Source organism: Aspergillus ambiguus (assembly GCF_047715705.1).
Source record: "Aspergillus ambiguus strain CBS 117.58 unplaced genomic scaffold BDV59scaffold_26, whole genome shotgun sequence".
Lineage (NCBI taxonomy): Eukaryota > Fungi > Ascomycota > Eurotiomycetes > Eurotiales > Aspergillaceae > Aspergillus > Aspergillus ambiguus.
The window spans coordinates 22,499-49,197 of NW_027395539.1; the positions used below are offsets into that span (position 1 = coordinate 22,499).

The 26,699-nt window shown below is 49.5% G+C and overlaps 13 protein-coding genes across 13 annotated transcripts; 4 read left to right on the forward strand and 9 right to left on the reverse strand.

Annotated features, from left to right (window-relative positions):
• Nucleotides 1-364: 364 nt before the first annotated feature.
• BDV59DRAFT_70263 (uncharacterized protein) lies at nt 365-1,527 on the reverse strand. The gene is made up of 2 exons (XM_073696935.1): nt 505-1,527; nt 365-439 (listed from the first exon to the last, which is right to left on the reverse strand). The coding sequence occupies exon 1, from the start codon at nt 1,453-1,455 to the stop codon at nt 562-564; it is 894 nt and encodes a 297-aa protein (XP_073545941.1). The 5' UTR covers nt 1,456-1,527; the 3' UTR covers nt 365-439; nt 505-561.
• A 332-nt stretch (nt 1,528-1,859) lies between these two features.
• BDV59DRAFT_203634 (ferritin-like domain-containing protein) lies at nt 1,860-3,297 on the reverse strand (the record flags this gene model as incomplete). Its single annotated transcript, XM_073694302.1, has 2 exons — nt 1,860-2,888; nt 2,941-3,297. 2 exons carry the CDS (start codon nt 3,295-3,297, stop codon nt 1,860-1,862), a joined length of 1,386 nt encoding a protein of 461 aa, XP_073545942.1.
• A 1,140-nt stretch (nt 3,298-4,437) lies between these two features.
• BDV59DRAFT_182712 (SDR family NAD(P)-dependent oxidoreductase) lies at nt 4,438-5,513 on the forward strand. The gene is made up of 2 exons (XM_073690394.1): nt 4,438-4,556; nt 4,612-5,513. Exons 1-2 carry the CDS (start codon nt 4,484-4,486, stop codon nt 5,436-5,438), a joined length of 900 nt encoding a protein of 299 aa, XP_073545943.1. The 5' UTR covers nt 4,438-4,483; the 3' UTR covers nt 5,439-5,513.
• Nucleotides 5,514-5,528: 15 nt separating this feature from the next.
• BDV59DRAFT_70282 (isopenicillin N synthase family dioxygenase) lies at nt 5,529-6,891 on the reverse strand. Its single transcript, XM_073696937.1, has 2 exons — nt 6,703-6,891; nt 5,529-6,648 (listed from the first exon to the last, which is right to left on the reverse strand). The coding sequence occupies exons 1-2, from the start codon at nt 6,775-6,777 to the stop codon at nt 5,668-5,670; spliced, it is 1,056 nt and encodes a 351-aa protein (XP_073545944.1). The 5' UTR covers nt 6,778-6,891; the 3' UTR covers nt 5,529-5,667.
• A 445-nt stretch (nt 6,892-7,336) lies between these two features.
• BDV59DRAFT_70284 (amidohydrolase family protein) lies at nt 7,337-8,724 on the forward strand. Its single transcript, XM_073696938.1, has 2 exons — nt 7,337-8,394; nt 8,442-8,724. The coding sequence occupies exons 1-2, from the start codon at nt 7,407-7,409 to the stop codon at nt 8,603-8,605; spliced, it is 1,152 nt and encodes a 383-aa protein (XP_073545945.1). The 5' UTR covers nt 7,337-7,406; the 3' UTR covers nt 8,606-8,724.
• Nucleotides 8,725-8,812: 88 nt separating this feature from the next.
• BDV59DRAFT_203638 (uncharacterized protein) lies at nt 8,813-10,348 on the reverse strand (the record flags this gene model as incomplete). The annotated part of the gene is made up of 3 exons (XM_073694303.1): nt 8,813-9,792; nt 9,850-10,179; nt 10,267-10,348. The coding sequence occupies 3 exons, from the start codon at nt 10,346-10,348 to the stop codon at nt 8,813-8,815; spliced, it is 1,392 nt and encodes a 463-aa protein (XP_073545946.1).
• Nucleotides 10,349-10,372: 24 nt separating this feature from the next.
• BDV59DRAFT_182717 (putative GPI anchored protein) lies at nt 10,373-11,411 on the forward strand. The gene is made up of 3 exons (XM_073690395.1): nt 10,373-10,677; nt 10,763-10,896; nt 10,950-11,411. Exons 1-3 carry the CDS (start codon nt 10,552-10,554, stop codon nt 11,278-11,280), a joined length of 591 nt encoding a protein of 196 aa, XP_073545947.1. The 5' UTR covers nt 10,373-10,551; the 3' UTR covers nt 11,281-11,411.
• Nucleotides 11,412-11,436: 25 nt separating this feature from the next.
• On the reverse strand, nt 11,437-11,939 carry BDV59DRAFT_203640 (uncharacterized protein; the record flags this gene model as incomplete). The annotated part of the gene is made up of 4 exons (XM_073694304.1): nt 11,437-11,593; nt 11,641-11,685; nt 11,734-11,810; nt 11,868-11,939. 4 exons carry the CDS (start codon nt 11,937-11,939, stop codon nt 11,437-11,439), a joined length of 351 nt encoding a protein of 116 aa, XP_073545948.1.
• Nucleotides 11,940-14,953: 3,014 nt separating this feature from the next.
• BDV59DRAFT_70340 (RmlC-like cupin domain-containing protein) lies at nt 14,954-16,411 on the reverse strand. Its single transcript, XM_073696940.1, has 2 exons — nt 15,236-16,411; nt 14,954-15,177 (listed from the first exon to the last, which is right to left on the reverse strand). Exon 1 carries the CDS (start codon nt 16,290-16,292, stop codon nt 15,447-15,449), a length of 846 nt encoding a protein of 281 aa, XP_073545949.1. The 5' UTR covers nt 16,293-16,411; the 3' UTR covers nt 14,954-15,177; nt 15,236-15,446.
• A 1-nt stretch (nt 16,412) lies between these two features.
• BDV59DRAFT_70302 (uncharacterized protein) lies at nt 16,413-18,100 on the reverse strand. Its single transcript, XM_073696939.1, has 3 exons — nt 18,047-18,100; nt 17,360-17,991; nt 16,413-17,306 (listed from the first exon to the last, which is right to left on the reverse strand). The coding sequence occupies exons 2-3, from the start codon at nt 17,453-17,455 to the stop codon at nt 16,569-16,571; spliced, it is 834 nt and encodes a 277-aa protein (XP_073545950.1). The 5' UTR covers nt 17,456-17,991; nt 18,047-18,100; the 3' UTR covers nt 16,413-16,568.
• Nucleotides 18,101-18,525: 425 nt separating this feature from the next.
• Nucleotides 18,526-20,469, reverse strand: BDV59DRAFT_70345 (major facilitator superfamily domain-containing protein). Its single transcript, XM_073696941.1, has 5 exons — nt 19,718-20,469; nt 19,394-19,656; nt 19,213-19,338; nt 19,024-19,142; nt 18,526-18,921 (listed from the first exon to the last, which is right to left on the reverse strand). The coding sequence occupies exons 1-5, from the start codon at nt 20,379-20,381 to the stop codon at nt 18,588-18,590; spliced, it is 1,506 nt and encodes a 501-aa protein (XP_073545951.1). The 5' UTR covers nt 20,382-20,469; the 3' UTR covers nt 18,526-18,587.
• A 2,534-nt stretch (nt 20,470-23,003) lies between these two features.
• On the reverse strand, nt 23,004-23,867 carry BDV59DRAFT_194404 (fumarylacetoacetate hydrolase family protein; the record flags this gene model as incomplete). Its single annotated transcript, XM_073692387.1, has 1 exon — nt 23,004-23,867. The coding sequence occupies one exon, from the start codon at nt 23,865-23,867 to the stop codon at nt 23,004-23,006; it is 864 nt and encodes a 287-aa protein (XP_073545952.1).
• Nucleotides 23,868-23,905: 38 nt separating this feature from the next.
• On the forward strand, nt 23,906-26,502 carry BDV59DRAFT_209123 (fungal specific transcription factor domain-containing protein; the record flags this gene model as incomplete). The annotated part of the gene is made up of 1 exon (XM_073695337.1): nt 23,906-26,502. The coding sequence occupies exon 1, from the start codon at nt 24,448-24,450 to the stop codon at nt 26,500-26,502; it is 2,055 nt and encodes a 684-aa protein (XP_073545953.1). The 5' UTR covers nt 23,906-24,447.
• Nucleotides 26,503-26,699: the final 197 nt, after the last annotated feature.

Genomic DNA, 26,699 nt, shown 5'->3' on the forward strand with positions numbered 1-26,699 from the left:
TTAACGTGTCATATCACATCTTGGTATGACGCGAGACTGCGATCGCAGCCGAACCGCACAAGCGATCCGAACCAGAGTTCAACACATGGCATTAGATGTACGAGAACAGGTTCGTGGAACTTCAGATAGGACTGTACGCGTGAAGATTGGACGCCCGATATTCCTTTTTGTATCACCTTCTCGTATCAGATCACGGATCTGGAGCCCAACCGAGGTGACACCTTCTGTGTAACATAGATGCTGCTGATAAAGAATGAACACAGTGCTTTATACTAAAAAGGAATCGGAATCCGTTATTAGTATCGAGTCTGGGCTTGTGAAACCAGGGTCGATCGTGATATAGCCCGCATGAAAGCATTCATATTCTCGCCGAAACCAAGGCACGTTATGCACGTACGGCATATCCTCGGTTGTGTTGACCAAAAAGTCGATGAGAACCCTCAGGAACCAGTCAGGATGATGATGCGGGAACTAATTTGAGAAATCTTCTCCGAGGAGACATACGGAGTCGGTTGCGGCGTGACCGTGACAGCAATTGTGAGAAGCCGGCATATCCTAAGCTCAGAGGATGCCATATCCTTTCCACCACACACCCCAGATCAATGGTCCTAGTGCACCCAGCACAGCGGCTCCCACTGGAATCTCCAATATACTCCATACCCACAAGGTACCGATGGCAGGGGCTCGCTTCATGACGGCGTAGTATGGCTCCTCATTTGTGATGGTTATCAGCTTGGTCCCAAGAACGATCGCTAGAGGAAGAAAGGTCATGGTCCGGAGCGAAGGCGGGAAAAGGAGCCTTTTAAGAAATGACAAGGAAAGTTTATCGCGGCTCCAAGGGAAAAACGACAATGCGTCGGATTGCGCTGTGCCGCCAAGGAACGACACGATGTGACCATGGGCAAGATGAATCATCAGGGTTAATACTGGAAACGCGACGAATGCGGATTCACGGAGGAGGACATCCAGGTGAATGGCTTCCGCATACTGATGAGCCGCGAGATAAGCCAATGTCATATGGAGAGTCGTCAAGGGCACAGAGAGCAGAATTGTGTCAATCAACGGTGGCATGGGTGCGTCGGGGTCATCTTCCGTGTCCTTATCCCGCTGTTCTTGATCGGTAGTTTGACTTTCCTGTACAGTAACTTGCTCCTTACGCATCCTTTCTAGGCTCGGTGTGTCGAAGCTCGCCGCATCCATGCCGGAGATCTTGCCCGACGCTGGATCAATGGTAACGAGTTGGGGCTCGCGTTTTTTCACGCCAGAGCCCCCATCCATACTCTCTAGAAGCTCACCCTGCCGCTCCGAAATTATATCGACTAGCGTTTTGGTCCTTGTATCCTTGTTCGCCGATCGGGGCGGATGAGCCATTGGGATGGAGGAGGGATCGAAAGAGTCATTTTGCGAGGCTGTGGCGGCGGCTCGTCGTTGTTTGCGGTTCCTAGGAGGGTCCATGGTAGCTTTCACTGAGCAAAGGCAATCGGAAACGGGATAGGAGCGTGGTGGCGTGTTATGAGATGAGGGAGGGTTTGTTGACGTCGCGTGGAAAGAAAGTTGGTGACAGCAAGTTGGCGATCACCGCCTCCGGATATAAGCGGACTTAACACATGATCGATATCCAACCGTACAAAGAGAGTGACGGGTACATTATTATATATTAGAATGACTGGACAGGTTTAGATACAGAGCTCAGAGTTCAAGACATTAAATGAGCGATAATAATATACATTGTAGACCAAATGTCCGAAACGGCACTTGGTTCACCCAAACACACAGAAACCACCTTTATCAGCGAGCGACGTTAACTAAGACCCGATATAGTTGGTTGTATTTCTCTTCCCTTATTATTATGATATCAATTAACCAGCCTGGTACATAGCCGGACCGGCAACCACGTGCGGGTTGATCATGCTAATATTGAACGGCGTCAAGTAGGGGTCAGAGTCGGTGATGGCAACGAACATGGTGCCATTGATCGCCGGATCACCCTCGTAAGTCGACATATCCGGCTGGATGGTGGTGCCCTCGCGTCCACTACCGATGAGAGTCAGGGGTGAATAGGTCACGTTCAGCTGCGACACCCAGGCAACAAACTTCGGGGCTCCTGCGTTGGTAGACGTCGTATAGCTGTTGTTCGGTCCAATGGGGTTACCAGGGGCATCCCAACTCAGTCGTACCTGGCGGCCGGGGTAGGACAGAGGCTGCGTGCGGTTACGGGTAATAGCAGGCTTGCAACTAACTCCCACCTCGTCTGAGTTGTAGCACAGGTCCGAAGCAGAGACGCCAGAGCTATTCAGTGCGTTTGTACCGCTACCGAGGATTTCGGCCTGTGCGGCGCCAGCATTGATGCGGATGGGGTTTGGCTGGTTCACAATGTACAGACCGGGGAAGTTCTGCCACACCAGTCTGGTCTGGTCGGGGGGACAAGAACTGATATACGGAGCCAGCAAGGTCCATGCCCAGGATTGAGGGATTCCCACTTCGAACCACACGGGCATTGGGAAGAGGCCTTCGAACTGGCGGAAAACCATTTGCTGTCGTGCTTCTGTGGTGATAGATTGCAGCAGGAGGGTGGCTGATTCACGCGAGTTCAGATGAGCCAGGAATCCATAGACACCGGATTCACCGAAGCGGGTGAGCTTTTGGCAAAAATCTAGGAACTCCTGGACAGTTGTGTACGGGTAATTGTAGGTACACTGCTTGGGGGCGTTGGGCCCCAGGATGTTTGTCAACATGGTGGCATGGCCGACTTCTTGATCTGCCATAAACTCGATCAAAAAGCGATCCTCAGCTGTAAGCCCAGCAGCAGCGAAGTCCTCCTCAGAGAAGCGAGCAAGGCCATCATGGAAGAGGTCGAGCTCAATGTACTCTTGGTACAGCGCAAGCGCCTGATGTAGGTTAGCAGACAGTTGAATGACCTTTGCCTGGACCAAATCATACCAGTGACTCAAAGTCAAAGTCACTCTGTGGACGGTAGACGGGAGTCTCTCCACTGGTTCCTGCGCCACCTGCTGGGATAAAAGGCCCAGGCTGGGGAGAGTGAAGCTGCCCATCACTCGGGTACGTAGTGGCTGTCGGGGCAACTCCCATACTAGAAACACCACCCCCAATGGAGGAGGCAGTCACTGCACCTGAGGTGCTTGGGATGCCACTGAAGGACGTGTGCGGCAAGGAAGAAGGATGAACCACCACAGATGGGCCGGAAGAGGAAGGCCGGGTCCCGTTTCCTTTGGGCAGTGCCAATACGAAGGGCAGCCAGCCCAGGAAGCTGAAGCCTAGGACAAGATTTCGGGACATTTGCATTAATTTGGGTCTTCTTGACTATACTAGATATTGACCCAGGAGATGGAGAGGCAATTTCCAGGTACCCCGTGGAGGTGCGAGGGGCATAAATATTCAGACAGGTCCCCGAAATTTGCCATCGTAAGTGCTGGGCTTACGCTTGCGGTATATGATATTGCCCAGCAGCTACCAGTGAGCTTCGCTATCTGATCACAAGCTCTGGGAGTGGAAAACTTTGTCGTCCACAGTAGTTTCGGTTGGAAGCGGCCGGATCAATAGGAAAGACGAAAGCGTCCTGTTAGACCTTGCCCCTTTGCCGCTCAGCAAATTGCCCTGAAGTTTCTAAAAAGGAACCTATGCTCATCGCCTTTTCATAGGCTGTGGCTAGAAGGAATTGAGTTGTACTCGTGAATTTGTGGGGTAGGCCTGAGTTAGTTTTGAAGCATGGATGAGATATAGTTTGATCACAGCGTCATGCACGAGGGACATGAATAGCTTCTGAATAATACAATATATCCACGGATGCCTGAAGCTAGGAAACTGTTCTATCGTTTAGGGAGACGAGAAAAGACCTGGAACCTTTCAGGGTCGACCAACCTGTAGAAAACTATCACATAGAGATAGTAGTCCTCCCATGAACATTGAATATAGTATCATTGTGTCCATATAATGGATACTACCTTACAAGACAATGTGGACTGATTATAACGACTCTGGTATTGTTGCATCCGCACTATGTTGGTTGCCGGATCGTCCGGGGAAGTGATGACGTTGAGAACAGCTCATTCAAGTATTCAAGTATTCCGCTTGTGGACTGATCAGAACGTAAAATCGGATCCATGAAATTGAATCCCGACCTACAAGATGATCTCGGAAGCGTCGGAGGTGTCTATGTGGGAGAAAGATGGGACTGGTTGAAGCATAGAAGGCTGTCCCGTGACAGTACAAACCCTAGGGACGACATTGAGAAAAGCAGCATCGTAGAATGCTCCAGGACCCCTATTCCTTCGTACGTGGCTCCCTGAAATAGGACCAAAATTGTCCAATATGGCGAGCGTCGGAAAGTAAAGTAACGATAGAGATACCCCGCGATTTGTGTTACCCCACGTGCCACGATGGAGTCGTTACCGCTTCGCTATCGACACCCTTTTCTCTCTATCCCCTACATCCATCTCATCAGCAATTACAAACTTACTCGACAATGTCTCATCTTCAATCCTCTCAGCTCTTCTCCGTCCAGGGCCGCGTCGCCGTCATCACAGGTGGCGGAAGTGGTAAGGGCGAATGAATGACCTCCAGTATCGCGTCATCGTCACTCACACCTCCCAGGTCTGGGGCGGATAATGGCCTCAGCTCTAGCCACAAATGGGGCATCTAAGGTCTTTATTCTTGGCCGTCGCGAGGATTCCCTGAAGGAGACCGCCGCACTGAAGCCCGACACGATCATCCCCGTCCCCGCAGACGTCACCTCCAAGCCATCCCTCGAGGCCGCCTATAACACCATCGCAGCGCAAACAAGCCATATTGATCTTCTGGTTGCAAACAGCGGCATTCTCGGCCCGCCCGCGCAGGCACCCGCGAACACAGACGGATCACCGCCTACGCTCTCGCAGGTCCGGGACTTTCTCTGGGCAGTCCCCATGGAGGACTTCACCAGGACATTCGACGTCAACGTCACAGGAGCGTACTACACCGTGCTTGCGTTCCTGCCCCTGCTTGAGGCTGCGAACAAGCGCCGTCCTGCCCCTGAGAAGAACGTCATGTCCTCACCGCTCGCGCAGGTGATCATCACTACATCGATCGCGGGTTACAACCGCGCCGTGCCGTTCGGCCTCTCCTATAACACGTCGAAGGCGGCAGCAAATCATCTGGTTAAGGTGCTGTCCACGTATTTGGTTCCCTACGGCATCCGCGTCAACGGCATCGCGCCCGGCTTGTATCACTCCGAAATGTCGCAAGGGAGCTTCGCAGAAGGGGAGAAAGGCGTCTCGGACGGATCGTTTCCCCGCGACCGTATCCCCGCGACGCGTGGTGGGAGCGAGGAAGATATGGCGGGCTTGGTGCTTTTCATGGCCAGTTCTTCGGGTGGATACATGAACGGCAGTATCATCATCACTGATGGGGGACGGTTGAGCCAGCTGCCATCCTCATTTTAGGGTTACCATGGGAAAGTCTTAGACATATCAGGTTAGACGAAAATCTATAGCATCAAATGGAGAGTCATAAGTGAACATTGATAGGTAGATAGGGGATATGCCGTCTACTGAATCCCCATTCGCTATGCATAAGCACGTTAAAATGTTACCGGTGTCTTGTCCAGCAAGACACACAAGTAAATGATCAAGTAAGAAACAGTACGCCATACGGACTCACAATACCATAAACTCAAATCGTAGCAGTAAGTCGCTGGACAAGGTAGTCTCCAGCGGCGATACCAGGGTATTTTGCCGGGTTGATTTCCTCCCCATATGTTCCAGGTATAGCTTCAATGAACTTATTGAAATTGGGATTACAGAAATACGCAATGCTATACCGGTCCGGATAGACATCCAGATAGTCTTCGTCGCCGATAACTTTGGGTGGCTCGACGACTCGATGGCGCGTGCTCTTGATCAGGTCGTTCGACCACCGAGCCAGCAAATCGCCTGCGTTGACAACAACTGTGTCGGCAATGGGGGTGGCGTCAATAAAAGTGCCTTTGGGACTGCAGACTTGAAGACCACCACGGCGATCCTGGAACAGCAGCGTGATGGAGCCGTAGTCGCTATGCTCGCCCGCGCGGACCTGCGATGGGTTGTTGCGAAATACTTCTTTGGGCACGGCAGGATAGTGTAAGAGTCGAAGATTATTGTCACCCTGGTCAACATAATTGTCGAAGAAGTGTTCGGGCAAATTGAGGCCGATGGCAATGGCCCGCATGACTTCCGTATGGAGCGCTTTGCACATGTCAAAGAAACTGAGCATGGTCTCTTTGAAGTCTTTTCCTTCGTCGTCGAGGTGATCCGGCCAGCGGTTGGGGAAACCGTCGACATTCTCGCGCCCGATCTCCATTGTCTCTTTAATGTCAGGGACAGTGCGCAGCGTTTCGACCTGGTCTACCTGGTCGGGTCTGGTGAGCTTCTCTTTTCCCATCTTGACATAACCACGGTTCGCCTGCGGGGTCGTCCAGCACAGACTATCCTTCTGATCTTGGGGTCGCGCGAAGAACCGCGCCGACGAGCCAAAAACCCGGGAGACCACGGAAGGAGGCACGCCGTGATCCTTGAGGTAGAGGAACCCAGAGGTTTTGAATGCGTTGATGACGGACATGGCGACGGCGTGCTTATCGGCAGGGGTGCCGTTTAGAAACGGACCAAAATCGATGATCTGTCGGTGTGTGAGCAGATGTAGTCGACAGATGTAGCTACACCCAATACCTACTGGTATTACTAGGCCATCTTTCTCGATGGCGCTGGTGATGGGATGACATTCCTGCTGGGGCAAGTTGCCGGACATGGTCGCAACAACCGTAACGATGTATGAAAGAAGGACGATAGATCGAACAAAGAATTGTTACAGTAGAAGAAGATGAGACCATGGAGGGAGAGGGTGGCGTGGGAATGAGATCACCGACCCGGGGATGATGATGTATGAAGCAACATTGGAAGAGTCCATGTGGATATACCAGAGAGAAGGCGGGGAATCAAGCGGGGTAGATAAACTCTCCCCCGATAGGCTCTCATTGCCACGTATCGGATCGACTCTTTATGCTTATCCCGATCAAAGTCTAAACTAATGGTTATCTATGACATGGGAGGGAGGGCAAATGTCTGAAGAACAAGAATATAACTGTGATAGGACTGTATTTAGTTGCTAACGGTTGAACATGTATATCTTGGTAAAACGATCCTAAGGTTATTTAGGTATTACCTGATAGGTACCTAATATGATGGGTACAGGTATAGGTATAGTGCCTTATCAGCTCCAATCCCTGTACAGTAGGTGCCTTATCAAAATACAGGTATCGTCACTTGTCGATACTGCTTATGGTAGAGGTCCCCCCGTGATAAGAGGTGTGTCCTCCATCTACACCACAGATCCTCCCCTCCTCCCGCAACCACAGCGACTCCACTGCCGCCGTCACCATGCCCCCCCTCATCGTTGACATCCACACTCATGTCTACCCACCGTCCTATATGGAAATGCTCCGGAGTCGAAAGACAGTCCCGTATATCCATGACCCGGCCGACAATTCCACCCCTCGTCTCATCATCCTGTCGTCGGACGATGACCCGTCAATTCCTCTCGACCAACGCGGCCGCCCCGTCGATTCGTCCTACTATGATATTGACGTGAAGCTAGCCTTCATGAGTCGTCACGGCATTAATTGCAGTGTGATCTCTCTCGCAAATCCGTGGCTCGACTTCCTCCCTCCGGACGAGGCGCAGACATGGGCGGAGCGCATCAACGACGATATCGAGGCGACCTGTGCCCACGTGAATCGAGTCACCGACCCAGAAAACAACCGTGCCCTCCATGAAAAGGAATCCCTCTTCGCCTTCGGGGCGCTCCCGCTCAGTGCCACATCGCCGGACATCATCGCTAATGAAATCACCCGTCTCAAGACGTTACCACACATCCGCGGCGTGATCATGGGCACATCCGGGCTTGGAAAGGGACTGGATGATGCCGAACTGAACCCAATCTGGGGAGTATTAGAGCAAACGGAATCGCTTCTGTTCCTCCACCCGCACTACGGCCTCCCAGATAAGGCCTTTGGGGGAACGGATGCGACAAACCGTTACGGCCATGTCCTCCCGCTGGCGCTAGGGTTTCCCCTGGAGACCACCATTGCGGTCACTCGGATGTTGTTGGCTGGAGTGTTCGACCGCTTTCCACGCTTGAAGATCTTGCTGGCGCATTCGGGAGGAACCCTTCCGTTCCTTGCGGGTCGCATTGATAGTTGTATTCATCATGAGCGGAAGTTCGTCGCGAACGGTGGCAATGTCCCTGGACCACAGCGCAGTGTGTGGGATGTGCTGAGGACAAACATTTACTTGGATGCAGTGGTATATGGGACGGCAGGTCTGAACGCTGCCCTGACAGCGTCTGGGGCTGATAGGCTTCTCTTTGGTATGGAATATCCACCTACCTCTTCGTCTTCGGAACTGACTCTTTAGGAACCGACCATCCCTTCTTTCCACCTCTGGATGGCAATGAGGGGAGTGAGTGGTCCAGCGTGACCACGAACTACAGGGCAATTAAAGATGCGTTCAATACGAATGATGCGACTGAGATGGCTGTGTTAGGAGGTAACGCAGCGCGGATCTTGAACTTGAAATGAGCTCAGGAATTTAAATTTAGCAAATCTGCTCGATAGCTTCGTATTCATGGCATCATAGCATAACCTGCGTGCATAATGACACATATCCCTATCAGATAGTCGCCGATTATACACTACCTTATAACTTGCCTGCGTATACTCTTTAAGCGCTGCATCTCATGTCGTCCCACGAAATCAATATAACTGTAAGAAATATGGGGAACTAACTCAGTTACTAGCTCCCGTTGTTGCTAACATCTCCCATCCCAGTAGTCTCCACATTTCTTGTGTAAACCAGTCCGGGACGGACTGATCGGTGATTTTCGCATATCTCTTATTATGATCAATTGGATGGGGAGGACGGCGGAGTATATTTTCCCACGTCTTGTCGTCGCCGAAGACTGCCTTAAGTAGAGTGCCTTGTATCTTTTGCCTAGATGTAGACAGAAGCGAAGCATCTGCGTCATGAGCAAGGGTGGATGCACCTTTATCTTTGGATGAATCCAGCACAGCTAGAAGTCTCTCCAACAGCCAAACCAGCTGTTTTGCTTCCCTTTGAGCTGCAGGCAGTGGCTCTTCTAGCCCATGAGGCAGAGGCAACTTTTTCGAGTCGAGGTCGGGGCGTACTTTCAGATCTTGGAACGTGAATAAAGACAGTACATTACCCACGCGGCTCACGAGAATAAATAGGAATCCCTCTAGAATACTATAGTGGGCGGGACATGAAAAATCGAGGGAAATGGCCATGGTATTCAGCATTTGCGAAATGAGAGACAGTGTTTTATCCATCTCGTCGAGCTGGGCCTTCTTGGACCTCTGTTTCGGCTTGGCTTTTGTTCCAGCAGTGCAGTGGGTCTTGCAATATTGTCCAAGGGCAGCCAGCGTATACTCATACAAGGACACTAAATGATACGTTAGGGCTCCAACGTCCTGTGTTGCCTCTGTCGTCGACACTTTCTTGGTCGCTTGTAGAAGCAGTTGGATGGACATCTCTGCCGCTCGGAATACAGCGAAAACAGCTGGCTGCACCTGTAGCGGGTTTCTCTTAGGTCGGTCGGCCTTTTCTGCATGCACCATGATGGTTTTCGAAATCGCTTCCCCAGTCATCTTGCACAATATTGTTGATGCTTTAACAATAGCGGATGCGGGGGACTTTTTCTGTAGGGTCTTCTGGAGCGTGTAGAAATGCCTCATGAGCCAGGCAGTAGCTAAGGCTACCACATCAGCAAGTGATCAGTTTTAGCCTGGACTGTAACGTAACTTACATTCTTCTGAGAATTCCCATCCTCTATCTATGTCTCCTGCCCCAACCGATAGGGAAGAGGTCTGCGTCTTCGCTCGTTTTCGCTTGGGAACACTCTCCGATTCATGAACCGAATCGCGGGATTGAACCTTGGAAAGTAGCGATTCATTCCGTCGTTCGAGATCGTAGATTTGATCCAACAACTGGCTCTGTTCAGCCGCGGACTTTTCATAGGCCTTCTTCCAGAACGTAACACTGTCAAAGTACTGATCTTCGGCGTAGGTGTGGTTGTCAGTGTCATGACTGCCCTGTGTGGTCGACGCAAGACATTGGCGAATCTGGAGGATATACTCTAGGGGGAGTTCATCGATGTCAGCATGGAATCATCGAATCATCTGATTGCACGGAGTTAGTGACTTAGCGGTATTTAGTCGGATACCTTTGATGTTGAGGTTGACGGGTTTATGCTTGACGATGGCCAGCGCGAGGGCGAGTTGACTGGCAGATGGAAGAGGCTCCATACCTGTGACTCATGGAGTATGGGTATCTGAAGTCGGATGGACCGAGTGAAGAGAAGTGGACGGACCAGTGGTTCTGGAGAAGAAGTGTATAGAGCGACGGTCTAGCCCAAAAGAGTATAATCTGGACCCTTCCCCTGTGTTCTAAAATCTCTTTTTTCGACACCTCCCTCTTTAACCATCCATACTACCTCCCATTCCTCATCATGCAGCGTCGGATTCTCTTTGGCCTGGCGATGGCTGTCATGGTCGCTGCCGAGAAAAACTTGGTCACCACCATGTTTGTTTTCAACGCCGACCCGCAATCCCTGGTGGCCTCCGTCGTCAGTAGCGTAAGTTCTCCACGGATCGCCTTATGGATCGCCGGATCAATCTCGGATCTTGAACAAGCTAATATTATGGATATTCACCACACAGGATGCAGCAGCTACCACCTACAGCATCAATTGCCCGACTGGCACCGATTCCAACGACTGTGGTATGGGACCAGGGATGACACTGATTGCCGGCCCCAAGACGACCTACAAGATGGACGAAGCGGATATAAACCTGTGAGTGATTATCAGAGTTTGTTTGTCTGTTCATTTGATTGATGGTTTTATAGCCACAAGACCGTCACCTGCTCTGTTGCTGGAACCACTTCCGCCGTGTGCAATGAGGGAACCGAGACGACCACTCTAACAAGTAGTCTTCCTTTCCTGCCTGTCACCATCACCGCCGGATCGATCGCCACGGGCTCTGCGTCCACGACCAAGTCTGAGGTGACCGGTACGGGCTCACCCTCCGATACGAGTGGAAAAACCGGTGCGTCGGGAACCACGGCCTCGGCCACTGCCACTGCTGCTCAAAGCACCGGTGGGATTGCCCAGGTAGCTGCTCACGTTGGAAATGTCTTTGGAGGAGTGGTGGTCGCATTTGCAGGCGCTCTTTTGTAAGATATTGCATCAGGTTGCATAGGATTGGACAAGAAAAGCCGCATGGGCTTGTATTGATCGGGATATAGCTTGAGAATCTATTAATAGTGGGAATGAATTGCAGAAATCGGACGCTGGGATTATATCGAATGCGAAAGATAAGTATCTTCTCCACCTCTACTCCTCCTGTTGAGCCTCTAAAGCCTTCTGCTCCTCATCGTCATCTGCGTTTTCGTCCTCCGCCACGCACTTTAGACTCCCCACGATAAGAGAAGGTGTGTAGACGTGCGGGCCTCGATGCGCTTCGGTGGTGTCTCCGATACAGTTCACAAACCTAAGCTGCGGTCAGTATCGCACAGTTGCCGGTTCAGCAAGACCTACGTGTATAGGGTGCATTTTCCTGTCGCCCGGAACTCCGACATTCCCCTGATACCTATCAGCTCCGTATTCAGAGACAAGTTATGCTGTTCGTACCGGAGTCCATGCAGATTCGTACATTGATCCTCCTCAATTGTTGCCTCCATTTCGTGGTCGCTAACCCTATAGCGTAACTGTAGCTATTAGCGTCTTGGACGACGGAAGGGATGGAGTGTTTTTTTCGCACATACATCGATGGAGGCCGCTGCTAGGGAGGGAGCGAGGACGAGCAATGCAGTCGCTAAAGGCCCATTGAAAATCATTATGTAGGTTTGTGATGATTGAATGAATGTTAAAATGGAAAGGTCAGGTCACCAAAGGTTATGTATGTCCTTGGAAGCTTTCTCCCTTGGAAGCTTTCTCCCTTGGAAGCTTTCTGTGGAAGGGCAGGGTTTTGTACAATGGGGTGGATGCAAGGGCAAGGCAGGGGAAGGGAACGACCACGCTGGCATCCACAAATGCACTGAATGTCTCGAATCTCGTCGACATTCATCATTCTTTCCATTCCAGGAGTAATTGGTGTAACAATTGACTTCCGATTGTTATTTGATGCTGTGTTGGCATTCCCATGAGTGAGATCTACATTCCCAGCATGGGACCGGTTCATGAACATGGTTTGATTTTATGATACTAAACTTCTGCCTCGATGGAGACACATTAATTCCAACAGAATATATGGCACGAACATGGTTATTTATTTACCACGTCCATTGCTTTGGGTACATCGAAAACTTCCGATCGAAACCCTAACCCAACCAAAAAAAAAAAATATAACTCCACGGCAATCATAATCGTCCTATCATATAACGATACTGTTCTGTAGGCGGTCGAGCGCTTTGTGCACGTGCTGAGTACATTCTCATCATTGGAGCATGAAAAATAAAACTATCCAACCTAAGAACGACATACCGGATTCATATTGAAACAGGTTTATCTCTGTTTGATGCTCAATGTCGGACGGTCTACACATGTATTACCGAGGGAGTTCGAAAGGTTTCCGGAAAGCCAAATTCTCTAGACATCAGGCCACGGGACGCAGTGTTGGCGTGATATACGGAGGTGTGCGATCGAAGTCTCCAGCAAGAGAGAGCAGTGGTTGGAGCAATGGAGAATGTAGAAACGGCACGAGGTACAGCAGGGGATTCAAAAATCTCGAAAAGAGACTAAGCCATGGCAATGGCAATTCTGATACTTAATGTGGACAAATGTTAATTAACTTTTCTATCGCCTAATCTTCAAACAGCTTTGGTCTGATGGGCGATCTGTACTGCTTGCAAGTATGCGTGAGCGGAAAGTGAAGAGTTGATTTCGAGTGTTAGAGCAACTGACAAACCCACCAGTGCATGTAAAGGGTCCCAATAACCGTCTTGTAACTATGTGGTGTCCACGAGCTTAGTCCTCACCCCCAATTACTTCGGACTTCTTTTCGCTTGACTTTTTTTTTGGGGGAGGGGTCCCTCCTGGAAGTGATAACACTGTTATCCACCGTTAAATTAGTAGACTCCGCATTCACATATCGCCAACTCAGATCTACGCCTTCCCGAAAGCGAGCCAGTATGACGCAGGAGCTGCAACACCAATCGTGCTAAGAAAGTACCACAGGGGGATCACGATCACCTTGAAATATGAAACAACCGGGAATCCAAGGCTCTCTAGAACTAAGAGGCTAAGGAATGCCTGAATCAGAAATCGTGTTGAAGGAAGGGCTTCATTTCGTGCCCATTGGAACTCTGGGTATCTATGGAGCACTGTACGGAGATGCAGGTCTTGTACCAGTAACAAGGCCAGAAAGACGTATGGCGTGAGAGTCAAACGAGGTGCCATAATGACCTGGAGGAGACCTCAGTGTGTAAACGTCATGGCTTGGATGGCGGTCCCGCCAATTAGGGTGTACTCTGGATTGTGGCCTAGCTTTTTAAAGGCAAGGAAAATAGTCTGTTCAGAAAATTATTTAGTGTGGGTTCTTATCATCATGGTTGGGCATAGAAACCTCAAATCCAGTCCCTCCATTTTTGAGGGACCATAGCAGTCACCAGCACAGAAGCGCCCCTTGTTGCCAACGTGGCCATCGATGCAGTCTGCCAGCCACAGCTAGCAAGGATAAACTCTTTGCTGTACCCCTCTAGATTGCTCATACCACAATTAATCGCAATGGTTGGCGGCGGCTTATGGAGGTAGCGGAGAGTATGGATTAAGAATAGATAGGCACAGCAAGCCCCACCTACCACTGCTACCGGATACCGGCATACGAATATCGCGGTAGCATTATCTCCAAAAACATAAAATATGAAAGATAATATTGATCCTAGTGCCATCATGGGAAGACTGACAAAGTAATGCCAGTTGTTGACCAAGCTCCGGTTAAAAGTGGCAACGATAGTGAAGGCGTCAATCGCAAACATAGATCCTAGGGCAAACCAGATGTCCACTGACAGTAACCCGTTTGAGGTGGGAGCAGAGTTGTCCCTGATGGACTCCTTGATCATACCAAAGGAGCCGTGTCTCATATAGTCTTCTGCCCCAAAAATATTCCAATTTGTCATCAAAGTAGTAATTCCCTGGGCGCATAAGATGCGCACGTAGAATAAAAATGTTGCACAGGCGACGAAAAGCAGAGCCATTCCCAGCTGCATGAGCCAGAAGGTTTGGACACGTGGGCCATCACTTTGGAGCGACAGCGCTCTTCCAATGGATAGATTTTGACGGGAATGACTTCGGCGCATGATAATAATTATCGCGATATTTGGAACAGGACAGATCCGATATAGAGCCCTGAAAATATACAACAGAGCTATGATTTCTCACTTTTGGTCATAGCTTTATTTATATTCTTCGCATCTATCTTGTTTCCAACAATCAGTTGTGTACTGTGAACCAAAACCCGTAACAAAGGAAAGGCCAAAATGGAACTTACGGAGACAGCACCTTCGCCAATATTGCCCCAACCATGGAGCAAGCAACGGTAGCTCCGACTTATTGAAAGCCAATTTGTATACCTGCCTTTTAACACTTTCTATGGGTTAAAATATATATCGAAACTCAATCTAGCAGAGTACCAGTTGGCTTATCCAGTTATAGGCTATGAAGTATAGCAGATGATGGGATGAAGGTGAAGCTGATAGTAACCTCGCCGCAAAAATTTCGTTTCTAAGCACCTGCTGGTTACCACTTGTTGCTGTCAATTTCAGATGTAAAAGCTAGCTTTTCTAACGGATGGCCACCCAAAGTAGCTCTACACCATCATTGGCGTCCCGAGAACTCCCGCGTAGCGGCGATATACGTACATGCTCGATATCTAGATGAGTCAATGCTGTTGGAAACAAGATTTCTTTAAATATGTAATGGAGGAAAGGGGCGAAATATCCGAAACTTTGCCGTAAACAAGTAATCCTGGCTGGAATACCATGGTCTTTTAGTTACGTCTAAACAGTTCATTAATAAACTTCTTATGAAATATAACTACAGAACCTCCTGTGTCACCCTTAAAGGATCTAGTTGCATCTGCGCGACAATTAGCCAATTTAGTACTTGGGAGAATACATGACCATGTTGGACTCACAAGGGCGGAGGCCATGGGAGACACAATCCTTTGGAGCCGGCTTAAGACTGGACAGCCGGGCAGCCTCCACAGCAGTGCTTGAAGTGGCAATAGACGGTTGGTGGTTCGATTTCCAGACCGTATGATCGGCACAGTTCACTTCGAGGATCTTTATTAGCTGGCCATATCTCCCGACGAGGCATGGAAAGGTGACGATCGATCTCTCCGCGGCTCACAGCCTGGAGAGTTTCATGTGGCGGTTCACATCCTTGTAGAGGAGGTAGCGGAATTTGCCAGGGCCACCTGCATAACATGCTTGGGGACAGAACGCACGCAGCCACATAAAATCACCAGCTTCAACCTCCACCCAATCCTGATTCAATCGGTATACGGCCTTGCCTTCTAGTACATAAAGCCCATGTTCCATAACATGGGTCTCGGCGAATGGGATAACACCACCGGGCTCGAAAGTTACGACAGTAACATGCATGTCGTGACGCAGGTCGCTCGGGTCAACGAAACGTGTGGTAGCCCAAGCACCATTGGTATCCGGCATGGGAGACGGCGTGATCTCCTTTTCGTTGAGGAACAGCGGGTCGGGCGCATCGAGTCCATCCACATACTCATAGGCTTTGCGTATCCAATGGAATCGGGCGGTAGCCGCGCCCGCATTGCGAAGGGTCCAGCCACTTTTCGGCGGCAGATAGGCATACCCGCCGTCCGTAAGCTTGTGCGTTTTTCCTGCCAGGGTGATGGTGATTTCGCCTTCAACCACGAATAATACACCCTCGGCGGCGTCATCCAGCTCGGCACGGTCACTACCGCCCCCCGGTTGCACTTCCATGATGTATTGTGAAAAAGTTTCGGCAAAACCTGATAGCGGACGGGCGATTACCCACAACCGCGTCTTCTCCCAGAACGGTAAGAAGCTGGTCACAATGTCGCTGAATACACCCTTCGGGATGACCGCATAAGACTCCGTGAACATGGCGCGGTCGGTGAGGAGTTGAGTCTGGGGCGGTAATCCGCCTGTTGGCGCATAGTAGGTGCGCACATCAGTCTTCTTGTTACCTGCCATGGCGGGGAAGTCCTCGAGTGGAAACACAGGAGTCAAGGCGATAGTTGTTGAGGAAACAGATTGGACAGGGCAGCCTTTCCGATTAAATGCCAATTCCTCTCTAATGGAATTTTCGGGGTTGGCCGATTGCTCCGTGCGATCGACGGTGCCAGCCGTGCAGTTGGCGGGGAAAACTCCGATTTTCACCGGAGTCTTTCCGCGTCAGGTGCCGCCCGAACCCGCATCCATCCGCACCACTACCGTGGTTGTGATAACGGTGGACATATTCAAGATACATCATTCTTGTCGTCCAGCTTGTCTACAGATAGCTGCACTCAGTAACACAAGGCCAGGGGCTAGTTGTCGCAGACTCTCCAACTTCGACCTCCATCCCTGCACTCCCTCCTCCAACCAGCGACTAGTAGTGACTGGGGTCACGTCAAGGTTACATAGCTCGTTGAGAAGGCGGGCTATAATTTCCTGCTGCTTAGCATCGCGAGTAACTGTATAGGCAACGATGAGGCAATGGGTCACATAACAGGCTCCCAAGGGCCTGTAGTGATTTGGTATCTGGCTTGCAGCGATGCTCTCGTCGACGAGTATGTCTCTCTCTGTGGATAGGGAAGTGTTTGATGGAGAAAGCTCTTGTAGTACCACATTTGCCAGCATGGCCAGGGTGAGCACGGTTGCACGTCGCGTTTGGAATCCTAGCTGGACTTGGGGTGGTTTTTGCTGCGTAATGGGGTCATTGCTATAGAAGAGAGCCTTAGGCTGGCGTTTTAGTTTCTCCCGGTCGTCGAGTAGTTGTTGGTATCTATATTCGAGGTTGGAGCAGTGTTGCGACGGCTCCCGGACCAGCTGGACAACCTCAATTATACGGCGCAGCCCTAGACTGGGAAACCTTTCAGGGTCCTTTCTTGCCGCCCTACACCCCACCTTCTGGGATCTAACAGAATCTGGGGCTTCGATCTTTTCGACTACTTTCCACACCCATGGCTCGAGCTTTATCTGAGGGTTCCGCACACTTTCCATGACCTACAGCCACTTAGTGAGAATCCCATAGCGGAATACTGAGAAGGGCTGCGTACAACGACACCAGTGATTGTTAGCAAAACCTCGAGTTCGTACTGAGACGTCCATTTCCAGTCGGCCGTCATCTGCAAAAGGTATACTAATATCTCCATGTGACATACATGGGGCCGGAGCTCCCGGCGAGCTATCAAATTCTGTGGGGGTGATTAGAAACGTCACATAACAAACTCCGGGAAGAGGGGCTCACGTCATTGATCATGGTGAGGTATATGGCAGATACAATCTCCGCAACCTGGCGCTTCTGAAGTCTTTTTAAGCAATCCCGGAGGGCTGTTAGTGCCCGTCCATGACTTGTAAGCGCCTGTACGGAATTCTGCTCCAGATGTAGATTCGAGTAAGCAATAGCAAACGTGTCAGCTGCTATATCAAGCGCGGGAATCGACCCAATGCGCTGGGGAATGAGCCGTATAAAAGCGCCAAAGCAGCTCGTGTCGTAGCGGATATCTTTGACTTCCAGCCTGGAGATCAAACGCTTGGCGATAAGGCTCGTCTCATTGCCAGGGACTATGCGTAGGGGAGTGGGCTCAGTTATAGTATGATGAATGAATTTGTACCGCTGTTGGCCAGCGCCCAGACATTTGATTCTCAGGCGCGTACACCTCCTGCACGCAGGCACAGCTAGATCACACTGTAGGTTAAATTAACAATGGGTAATATATTAAAATACGCCCACTTTTGCAGACCTTCTTCTTTTGATTGCGACAGGCATCGCACCCTCGCCCTGAAGGCACACCAGGCATCGTGGCGGTAGGAGCGACAGCGTGCCCAAGGTACCTGACCAAATTGTACGGCAGACCGGGGACGCTGTGGGGTAAAGCACGGCCCGTGTGTTAGTAATCGCCCAATACAACCGTCCCAGAGATATCCTTTCCCATCCACCATTTTTATCTCCCACTTTTGTAGGAATTCAAATGCCAAGGAAATTGATCCTAATGCTTCTGACATATGAGTTGTATTAGGCGGGTGAGGACAAGATAGATACTCGATGGCATCTATGTGATTCTTCGACGGTACACCAATGGCAACTTGTTGAAAACGTCGTAGATATTAGTATGCGATAGTAAGAAATATTCATATATTTGTGTACTGTATCATGCAGATGGAGGATATAAAGTGAAGTGGTGAATTTCACCTAGGTACTTATTCTACTCCAATGAGACAGTGCCTCACGAAATCCATAACACAAGGACAATGACACCCATTTATGTTCCGCCAGGCGAGACTCTAAACGAGGTACCTGAAACCCTTGCTCGCACGCAAAGTTTCGTCTGCAGCATCCATATCAGGCTGGGCATTCGCTTCGTTCTCTGCTTCCTCGAGCTTCTTGTTGAGGTTGGAAAGAATCATCCGGAGCCCGATGCATCCAAGAATGGTAATACCAAACATAGCCGTGACAATACCGTAGCTCTTCCGGTATCCGTTGTCTGTTAGATCCCAAACGTAAGAGCCGGCCACGTTGCCAAGTTGACTGAATGCGTTGATCATTGCGATCGCAACAGCACGCTTTGCAGGTGGGCGGGGGAAGGTGGAACTGATCCAGGAGTAGAAGACGATGAAGCTTTGAGTTGCAAGTTCAGTTAGCACTAGTCTCTGGAGTAACATATTGCAATGATATAGGAAATTCGAAGGTACTCCGATATGATGTAGATAGGAAGCTTACCCAGCATAAGAAGCGGCTTGGAGGAAGAGAGCAACGTAGCGGGCTGCGACGTTCAGAGTCGCCATACTGATTATGAATCCTACCAGGCCGACAATAACGGGGCCCACAATATGCCAAAACTAGTAGTGGAAGACAACCTGTCAGAGACGAGACACATAACTTGTTGGTTGTTTGTGGGAGCAAACAAACCTTTTCCTGGTACCGATCCGAGCTCCATGCGACAACCAACGAAAAGAGGCAGGAGAACACCCATGGCGGGGCACTCATAAGCAAGGTCGGCACATAGCTGAATCCCAGGGTTTCAGTCAGGCTGGGCTAATGTTTCATCAGTAAATGCATTCCAAGCATCAGGAACGAGGTGTGTGCGTACGAAGAAGGCGTTAAAGGACAGTCCGACCACATAAGCAGTGAAGAGGATCATCATGACATAAATCTTGATATCCTTCACAGCCATGAAGAAACCATCCCACGGTCCTTGATCCTCGGAATCGACATCTGCCTCGCCAACGTCCTCTGCCATTCGCAGTTGAGCCAGTTCCAGCTCCTCCTTGGTGAAACCACGTGTGTTGGTGGGCAAATCAGGGAGGACAAAGCCAGCAGTGATAGCAATTGCCATCGTGATAGCACCCTCAACTGGGAACACATTGTGGTCAGCTAACGACACAACACGGAGTGTGTGGTTATGGAAACTTACTCCAGAAGAGCCAACGCCACGCAGCATGACCAAGGACGCCTTGCATATTGGAGAGAACGCCGGCCGCAATGAGGGAGGAGAAAGCGTTAGAAATGAGATTTCCACAGAACAATATGGCATTTCTCGTTGTGAGCTCCCGACGCGTGTACCATTTCGAGAGAATCATGAGTGCTCCGGGGAGGAAGGCAGCCTCAACAAATCCCAGGAAGAATCGAATGCAGACCATCCCTGCAAAATTGTGGGCAACTCCAGACAGGGTTGAAATAAGACCCCAAATAAGCATAACAATCGAAATGTAGATAGAGGGTCGTTCGATTCTGTTGATGAAGATGTTGGAAGGAACCTGCATCAGAATATAACCCACATAGAGAATGCTCAGGCATGTGGCATATTGGCTATAATTCATGTTTAGATCCTGCTGGAGTCCCTTAAGACGAGCTGCAGATATGTTGTTGCGGTCCAAGTAGTTCATGATGTAGATGAGAACGAAGAGACCACACCGGGCATCCAGCTTACGCTTCAGGCTTTTCTCTACCCGCACGCGGGTTGCTGGGTCAGACAGGGCAGGGCTCACTGTCGGAGCCTTCGGCCTCTCCATGGTCTCTGCCATAGGTTTCTCGAGGTGCGCGGCATCATAGCCTGGCTTTGAGATTTCGTCCGCCATCACTTGTGCTGCTGACAGTCGCGGATTGTCAGCGCCTCGAGGTGTGACTTGAATGAAAACTCCCCGTGGGGTACAGGGGACATGGGGGTATTTGGCTTTTTCAACCGAAGACTGCCCAGCCCATCAAGCCCTTTCGGCCCGGTTTGGGACCCTAATATCATCTCGGCGGGGAATTAGGGTGGATCTGAGCCGAAAACTGCTCCGGGACCTGATTCGGCATACAATCGGTCGAGTTGAGAACTTTGGCCGGGATTAGATCTACTACGGAGACTCTACGCAAATTTCCGAATTTTTTGTTCCAAAGGAGTAATAAGCATAATCTAGTGCCTTTGATTTAACGACCCTTCCACAGCTAGAAAGACACAAGATCTTTGGTAGAGATACCGAGTAGGAAAATTCTTCATCCCATAGTCCGCAGTCCCTTGGCAAGGTGGATATCCATTGGTGGGTTGGAACCCTAGCGTGGGGGCGGAGAGAACGTGGGGGCGTGGGGGTACACGTCGGCATCAGCATGTGGTAAGTGAAGATTTATTAATCATATGAGCTTGAGGACCCAGATATTACTTATGAAGGGTAGAGATGAACAGACATGATGAATGAGAAAAAGTACAGTGACTCGCGAGTTGGCCTTAATCTGAGTTGTTGATTCGCCTTAGGTCTAGACTGATGTTTCTCCCAGTGGTCTACGAAGTGTACAGAGTAGAAGAGACTGACATTGCCGTGGATTTTGATCTATCAGGTAATTATGAGCTTGTCTCGGGAAATTTCATCTGTCAGGAAAACCATCTTGCGTAGGCAGGGATTAAACATACTCCGCGTTAGAGCCCTGGCAACATTAGGAGATCATTTCGATGTACCAAGTAGAAGTAATATATGGACTACGACCGAAGAATTGCTAGGTCATGACTACTTCTTGGGGAAGGCTACACCTATTAATCACCTGGGTGTCTTCTTTTCTACCCGTTTCGCCAGCTAGAATCACCCTAGGTCATGAGCATGCAGGAAACACACGTACCTCTAGTATATTCTACTGAAGACTGACACGGATCTATGAGTACATAGGTAATATATAAAACACTGACCATAATTCTGACCATGTTTCGTCGCTTGCACATGCCTTGCAATCTCGCCTGTGCTGTATTCGCTCTTTCGAAACCAATTACATGGGAAATTTGCCGCAGCTCATGCCCCCGCATGATAAATGATATCAGCTACCTAATGAGCCACACTAGTCTTCAAATTCAGCGTGTATCCAATTACAGCAAGGATGGTTCTTGAGAGACTGCCACCTTTCGGAGCGTAATGATTGTGTTCCCCATTTTGCTCTACCACATACCACTGGAGAAGCCAAGAAAATATGTTATAACCGAAAAACAGCATTCTACAAGTTAGCTGATTGAAGAAATATCTAGGGGAAAGATTTTATTTTCGGGACTCTGTGGGCATTCAGGTTAATGATCTCCATAATAAACGGTGAGATTTATGAGGTGGCTCCACTAGTTTGTCACAATGTGTGTGCCAGTATACTTATTTCTTATGTGCATTTCAGCAAAGCATCCGCTCGTCGACAAAGACTCTCTCCCTTAGCTAAATGGAACACGGCCAGGTTTATAGCGTATATAGATTTATTTGAATGGGTTATCATCCCCATATTCCCGCGCAAACGAACAAAAAGGAGCAAGGCTTTTAAGGAGGAATCTAGGACATGGCTATGTATTGAGCAAAACAACACACCCGACTTTTAACGGTGTACTTTGTACCTGAGTGATTGCTCCCATAAATCCATGGCGTGGTGCAATGATGGCGCATGGACTGCGCCAATCCATCAAGCTTCGGTCCCCCGCTATGGAAGATGGGTATTCAAATCCAGCAGAATATGATACTCTGCTGAACCGTAATTGCTTTATTAATCGGCGTTGGAAGAGGTAACGAGCAAGCATAAGCGGCGTCCTAAGGAAAGTGGCCTGTGCACAACCATATTGAGTTGCCCCTGTGAACCTGTGCTCACAAAACGAATCGTCAAGGTGAACACGCCGAAAATTTCTTTCCTTGCTCTGCCAGATTACTTGATACTTCTCTTGCAAACATACTATGCTGCTCTTTAGAACACATCTAGCCACATTGGAAGACTTAACATCAGATTCCAAGGACCCAGAATCAGGGACGGAGACTGAGTACACCATTGAAAGTAAATATCCCCAGCAAGAAGAACAGAGCGACAACATCAATAGTAGCCGCGAGTTTATTGTCCCCGAACTTGATATTATGTGAAGGAATTATATATAAGGCTCTTCCCACTATCTAGTATCTAGAAGCAACATACGCAGAGGGGTTCACATAAAGAACGCTTGCTAACTAACAAGTGGGATGGTAGACCTCCCGATTAACATATATCTTATATCACAACTTGTTTAGATTTCGACAACTACTCATATAACGTGGAGGCATTTCCACTAGATCTGCTATAAAATACCTCACACTAAGGGCAGGAAGCCTGAGTAACGATGTTATGTAATTTAGCACCGAGGTTAAGTCCTCGACACTAGGAACTTATGACCTTGAGCTACTGCAACATAAATCTACATGCAATGCATATGCCAATCATACTTTACATGATCAATATCACTGGCTCTCATATTTAACTTTGTTAATCAGTGTTCCAATCTCATCAATATGAACCAGAATCTCGTCACCATCTTTCAGTACCACCCTAGGTTCATGGAAGTAACCAATACCAGCTGGAGTCCCAGTCAAGAAAATTGTCCCTGATTCCAACGTAGTACCCTGAGAGAGATAAGAAATCTGCTTCCTGATAGAGAAGATCATATCGCTGGTATGTCCATCCTGGACTGTGTTCCCATTATGCACCGCCCTTATTGACAAGGTCTGAGGATCTTGGATCACAGAAGGGGAAACGAGAACGGGCCCGATCGGACAGCTCCCATCGAATCCCTTAGAAAAACACCACTGTGTGGTCATCAATTGCATCTTGCGTGCAGATACATCGTTTGACGCCGTGTATCCCAACACGTAGTCTAGAGCGTCCTCTTCAGGAATATTGCGACCGGTTTTGCCAATCACAACGCATAGTTCGGCTTCGTAGTCGCTTGTCCCATCCTGTGCACATTGGGGTATATTAATAGTCGCCGGGTAAGGATCACATATAGCAGTTCGTGGTTTGGTAAAGAGTGTTGGGACGCTGGGAAGAGACATGTTTGCTTCTTTTGCGTGGTCGGTGTAGTTCAGTCCAAGGCACCTGACGTAGTTGCAATCTTCTTGTGAGACTGGGGAGAGTAATTTCTTGACGTGCATTATTTTGTTTGTAACTTTTCCATCGAATATAGTACCGTTGATAACGTGCACAGCGATTTCGGTGCCATTGATGCTATCTTGGCCAACGTCGCGAGTCGTGTCTACCGGTTGCCCGAGATAGACCTGGCTGTCTTCCACAGCAATGAACCGGACTAGATGGGTCCAGGATGTCATTTTAAGGTATCATGCAACAATAATTATGATTGATTATGGTTGAAGGTTGCTTTACTGATAGCGAGCATGGCACTAGGTTATATGGTACTATACTCATACTCTCCTTTCATCCCGCGGGATTTTGGAGAGCAAGAGAAAAGAGAAAACCCGGGGAATGATATCCAGCCTAGGACCCAACAGATGCTCCAAATTCCAAAAGTCGTTCATTTGATGCCTTGCCGAGGTCAAGAACTTAGCCGACCCCGCATTGTCTTCCCCGGAACAAATTAACGGCCGTGGGGTATATCCGTGGAACAGTTCCACTCCCTTTTCGCGTCCATCCAGGCGCCTATACAGCAAAAACAGACCATGGCGTGCGATCAAGCGCAACATGGGCCCGGGGGTTTGCAGCCGGACCTGAGTGTCTATCCAAGGCAACCTAAGCGCGTTTCGAAAGCCTGTGATCCTTGTCGGAAAAAGCGGGTAAAATTTCCCTACATTCGTTGTGTGCCATTCGGGCTCAAATTGAAACTAGATCTCAGCGCTGATGTTATAATTCGCTTGTTGGTAGATTAAATGCAGCGCAGGACAACGTCCGTGCATGAACTGCATACTCTACCGCTCAACGTGCACCGACTCTCCTCTAGCTTCTGCCAGGGGGTATAGATCGAAGCGAGCCCAGCCACCTGCTGCCGCTGTCTCCAGGAACGAATCCCAACAAGAAAGGGATAAAGATAGTCAATCTCTGCCCGAGGGACAGGGCGCATGGCTTGAATCGTCAAGACGGACACCAACGGCTGTATCATTGGAAGAAGACACACTGGTGCAATCTATTCCACAGTGCAGTCATGATGCGCAAGCAGCACCCGACTTGCCTCCAAATACCCACCACCGAATCTCAAGCGAGGTGGGGCTTCTGTCACCGTCCGACCCATGGTATTCTAACTTATATATGCCGAATGTCTTCGATTTTGCTGATTCACCAAACATATCCGACCTGACGAACCCCAGTCTGGTCGACTTTCCGCAACTCAACAGCATTTTTCCCGACACTAATGAGCGACCGCTGAACGCGAGGGGAGAGCGTCCTGCATCGTCAACCATAAGACAACCGAAAGTTGCAGGTGTGCACTTCTTGAAGGAGGGACTTCCATCCAGGAAATCTGCCTCGCTTCTTCCCGGCCTATTTCTAAAGAAGGATGCCTGTGAGAGTCGATATCAGGGATTGAATTCCATTGGTGGGACTCTATCGTCGTGTTTGATATACGCCCGGAACCATTCCCCCGACCTCGGAGAATACCGTCTTCTTGAGTATCTTATACAAGGGATTACCTATATGGATGAAGCAGCAAACGTACGCAGTTCCCATACAATTGGTTCTCAAGACCTTCCAGATCGGTCCCTGGTGAAATACGGCGTCGACTCCTTTTTCAGAAACGTTTACCTGCGATACCCAATTGTTGGCTTGGATCTGCAGCATTCCTGGACCGAATGGTACAATAGTGATGGCATTCATAGTTCACCTGATCTTATACAGTTCATGTGCATCTGTATCATGGTTGCCATTGGTGTGACAGCCCATCCGGACCCTCCCACGGAAGAGACACAGGAGAAGGCTTTAGCCCTGCAACAGCGAGCTTGGTCACAGATGGACCACGTGCTAGCCCATCCATACACAAGCTCGGTGCAAGTAATCCTCCTGCACACGTTGTACTTCACCCAGCAAGGAAAGTTAGGAATTGCGTGGTCTACATGCGGTACTGCGCTGCGGGTGGCGGAATCAATCGGCCTGCACCGGCATACACCTGGTGACCTGCAGCTGAGTGACGAACTTGTGAGACTAAGAGCAAGGCTGTGGTGGGTCGCTTTTAGCTTAGATGCGTTTCTATCATTATGCGAGGGTCGTCCCACAGGGACGTCATCTGATAAAACAGACACAAAGATAGAAGCTCTATTAGCTGAAGAGTGTCCCGACGGCTGCGACCAAGAACCAAGTTCCATGATCTACACCTGGCATGTCACTCTCGCACGTCATGTGAATTGCCTTGCGGACGTCATTGGCCGTGAGAAGAGTGCCAATGAACGCCTGCATTGCCTCGCGGAGTTGGATGCAGACCTCATGGGATGGCGAGATGCAATCCCCCTGGACTTTCGGCCAGACCAGGAGAATTTGGCACCCGTTCAACTACGACACCATGTTACGTGGTTACATGTGCAGTTCTTCAATGTGTTGCGAACTCTGCACTGGACGTCGACATTGCTATCATCTCATATCAGAGACCGGGATGAGAGCCTCTTGACCGATAGTAGGTATCGCCGACTTCAATCAAGTGAAGCGATTTGTGTCGCGTCTGCTAGGTCCCTGATCAGGACTTCAATATATAGTAGACAACCTGCCTCGGATACCACGAGAGAATTCCGGATGCTTGGTGCCCCGTCGGCGTATTTCCTAACAGCGACATCAACTATTTTCATGCATATTTTGAAGGAACCTCAGCGGCTCTCTGCTACAGCAGATGTGGAGTACCTCCGAGCAGGGATACATCATTTAAACTCGGAGTTCTTTGCAGCTCAGATTGGGCAGGGAGAGGAGATACTGAGGCAGATGCTCCAGATTGCTGGAGCAGTCACTGATCCTTTGAAGTCTGTAGCATAGTCACAATGATCGTTCTGTATAAGCTCGTCAACAAACTTTATTGGACAAAGCATTGTTAGAACACTATACTTGATGTTTCACTTTACCATGGACAATTCTATTCCTTTAACCATTTGATTTGGACATTGTAGTGAGTCACATATGAAGACTCGCTGAGTATACCCATCTATAGAAAGACTTATTCTGATTCAGATCAA